The 959-nt window shown below is 66.8% G+C and overlaps 1 protein-coding gene across 1 annotated transcript in view; it reads left to right on the top strand.

The window, feature by feature from the left end:
• Positions 1 to 229: 229 nt before the first annotated feature.
• LOC112125299 (SH3 and multiple ankyrin repeat domains protein 1-like) overlaps positions 230 to 959 on the top strand; it is a gene marked incomplete at both ends in the record, with an annotated part of 6006 nt that continues 5276 nt past the window's right edge. Inside the window, 2 exons of the mRNA XM_026662613.2 lie at positions 230 to 338; positions 459 to 610. Of these exons, the coding sequence (XP_026518398.2) occupies positions 230 to 338; positions 459 to 610 (261 nt within the window). The remainder of the gene's footprint in view (positions 339 to 458; positions 611 to 959) is intronic.

Here is a 959-nt window from a genome sequence, read left to right as displayed (position 1 = left end):
CAGCATTCCCCCTCCCTGCCCCCCACTCACCCCTGTCCGCCCCAGCTTGGTACCAGGGCTGGCGGCCTGGTACCCCCCGTGCTGACCCAGCAGTGCCCTCTGTCGTCACCCAGCTGCCGTCCGGAGAACCGGGTCCGGTGCATGTGCTGCAGCCCCAGAGCCATCTGCCCCCCACCCCCCCCCCCCCCAGTCTCTCACCTGTCCCTGCTCCCCCACCCCCACCCCACAGACTGGCCTGAAGAAGTTCCTGGAGTACGTGCAGCACGGGGCGGCGGAGAAGGTGGCGCGGCTTCTGGACAAGGGCCTGGACCCCAACTACCACGACTCAGACACGGGGGGTGAGTGTAGGGACGGGGGCCTGGGGGTGTGCGGCCGAGTGCAGGGAGGGAGCGGGGGCTTCCTTTGTCCCACCCTCCCTGCCTCGGCGGTGACGCCCGTCCTGTGCTCCTCCCCTGCAGAGACCCCGCTGACGCTGGCAGCCCAGCTGGAGGGGACCGTCGACGTGATCCGGCTGCTCTGCCTCGGGGGCGCGCACATTGATTTCCGGGCACGGGACGGTGCCACCGCGCTGCACCGGGCAGTTTGCACCCGGCGCTACGGAGCCCTGACGGTACAGAACCCGCCCCGTCCCCTCACCGTGCTGCACCGGGGCGGCTTGCACTGGGCGCTGGGGGGCCCAGAGTGAGATGAGTGTGCCTAAAGGATCTGTGCAGACAGCAGGTGCCGTGTGGATGGGACTGTGTTATTGCAGCGTGCAGGTTGTTGCGATGTGCATTGTTGCAGTGTGTGCACACACGCAGCGTTTGGTGGGCAGGTTGTTGCAGTGTGCGTTGCAGTGCATGTGCAGTACACGAGTGCAGTGTGCACACACACAGCATGCGGTGGGCAGGTTGTTGCAGTGGCCGTTGTTGCAGTGTGCGTGCAGTACATGGATGCAGTGTGCACACACACCGCCTGTG

This window comes from Terrapene carolina, unplaced genomic scaffold (genome assembly GCF_002925995.2).
Source record: "Terrapene carolina triunguis isolate 2854851 unplaced genomic scaffold, T_m_triunguis-2.0 Scaffold28746, whole genome shotgun sequence".
In the NCBI taxonomy this organism is placed as follows: Eukaryota; Metazoa; Chordata; order Testudines; family Emydidae; genus Terrapene; species Terrapene triunguis.
Note: the sequence above shows the minus strand (reverse complement) of the source record. Positions and strands in the feature narration are given on the sequence as shown.